Below are 1698 nucleotides of genomic sequence, written 5' to 3' on the forward strand. Positions count from 1 at the left end.
CCTGCTAACCACAAGTTCAGCGATTAGAATGTGCCAGCTGCTCTTAGGGAGAAAAATGAGGCTGTCTACCTTCATAAAGATGAAAGTTTCTCGGAAAACATAAAGGGGCAGTCTGTTCTGTCCTGTAAGGTTACTCAGAGTCAGAATTGGCTTGATGGGAGGAAGTCTATGTTCACACCAGAAAAGCTACTGCCACTGAGTTGCATTAGTGACCCTTTAGCGCAAAGTGGAACTGTTCCTAAGGTTTCCAAGACTAAATCTTTACTGGAACATATGGCACATCTTTTTCCCACTTAGAGAAATGGCTGATGAATTTGAACCAGCGAGCTTTTAGGTCAGCAGTCCAAAACTTTCTTTTCTTTTTTTCCCCAAAACTTTCTTAACCCAGTGCACCACTGGGTTTTTTTATCCCACAAACTGCTCATTAAATCTATGTGATCGAGTTGGCCTATGAGAAAACTGTATTTCTCCTCATAGTAATAAAATACTTTTTCCACTTCATTTAAAGTATCTGTCATGAAACACACAATATTCCTCTAGTTCTTTAATGCTTCCTCCTCCCCACTGTCATGACCCCAGTTCTATCTTACAAATCTGGTTAGACCAGAACATGTGCACTGGTACAGATAAGAGGTCTCAACACACAGAATCCAGGACAGATAAAACCCTGGACCAATAATGAGAGTAGCAGGACCATTGAGGGGGGCGGGCGGCTATCACAATGATCAACGCGTAAACCAACACCCAGGGGTACAAACAACAAAAAACGTGACATGTGAAGGGATACAGCGGATGGTGTAAAATATGAAAAGAATGATTTGTAAATTATCAGGGTTCATGAGGATGGGGGGGGGGGGCTGATACCAAGGGCTCAAGTAGAAAGAAAATGTTTTGGAAATGATGGCAACATAGGTTCAAATGTGCTTAATACAATTGACGTGTGGATTGTTAGAGCTGTAAGAGCCCCCAGTAAAATGATTTATTAAAAATAATAATGTGTCGGGGTTCTTAGGAACAATTTAAATTCAGCACAATAGATATTGTTTATAGTAGTATATACGATTGTATACCTCAGATGGTGTAAAAACTTAATTTTTGATCAGTTCTGGCCAGCACTAGAAATCATTCAGAACAGATTTTGCACTGTGAAATATGGTATACAAAGACAGTATTGTGAAAAATTCCTGGACCTTGAATATATAAATTAGTGCAGCAAAATTAATTATCATTGATTCATTAGACTCTAGAATCAGAAGAAGTGGATTTAAATGCTGGGCTTCATGGAAACTGGACCTTGGAAAATGCTAAGGCTCGCCTGAACCAGTATTTCCAAAAAGAAAAGATCCAAGGAGAATATAAGTACACCCAAGTGGGTCCTGATCACAACAGGTTTGCTTGTTTCGCTCTTTTCCTTCCATAGTAAGTTGGGGTTGTTTGGATATTTGTTAAGTGTATTCTGTTTTTGTATTCTTAGTTGGTTTAGTGTGTGAACCAGAGGCTTGTGGAAAAGAAATTAGTGTTTTGCACACGAATTGTTGTTTGGTTGCAATGTGCAGTTTACTGTGGTTTTCACGTCAGCGTAATTCAGCTGTGTGAGAAGTTTGTCCTTCTCCAAATAGCTGTTTCGTGTTGCTAGGTTTTAAGGTTCCCATTTAGTGAGTGGTGGTTTGTCACTAACTGACCTAAAAACCAGCCAGA

The 1698-nt window shown here is 39.5% G+C and overlaps 1 protein-coding gene across 1 annotated transcript in view; it reads left to right on the forward strand.

The window, feature by feature from the left end:
- DHX9 (DExH-box helicase 9) overlaps window positions 1-1698 on the forward strand; it is a 42088-nt gene that overhangs the window by 10201 nt on the left and 30189 nt on the right. Inside the window, exons 5-6 of the mRNA XM_045297987.1 lie at window positions 1104-1168; window positions 1241-1389. Coding sequence (XP_045153922.1) covers window positions 1104-1168; window positions 1241-1389 — 214 coding nt within the window. The remainder of the gene's footprint in view (window positions 1-1103; window positions 1169-1240; window positions 1390-1698) is intronic.

The sequence above is a fragment of the Echinops telfairi genome, unplaced genomic scaffold, assembly GCF_000313985.2.
Source record: "Echinops telfairi isolate 266 unplaced genomic scaffold, ASM31398v2 ScPeMD7_7424;HRSCAF=8462, whole genome shotgun sequence".
NCBI classification, from domain to species: Eukaryota; Metazoa; Chordata; class Mammalia; order Afrosoricida; family Tenrecidae; genus Echinops; species Echinops telfairi.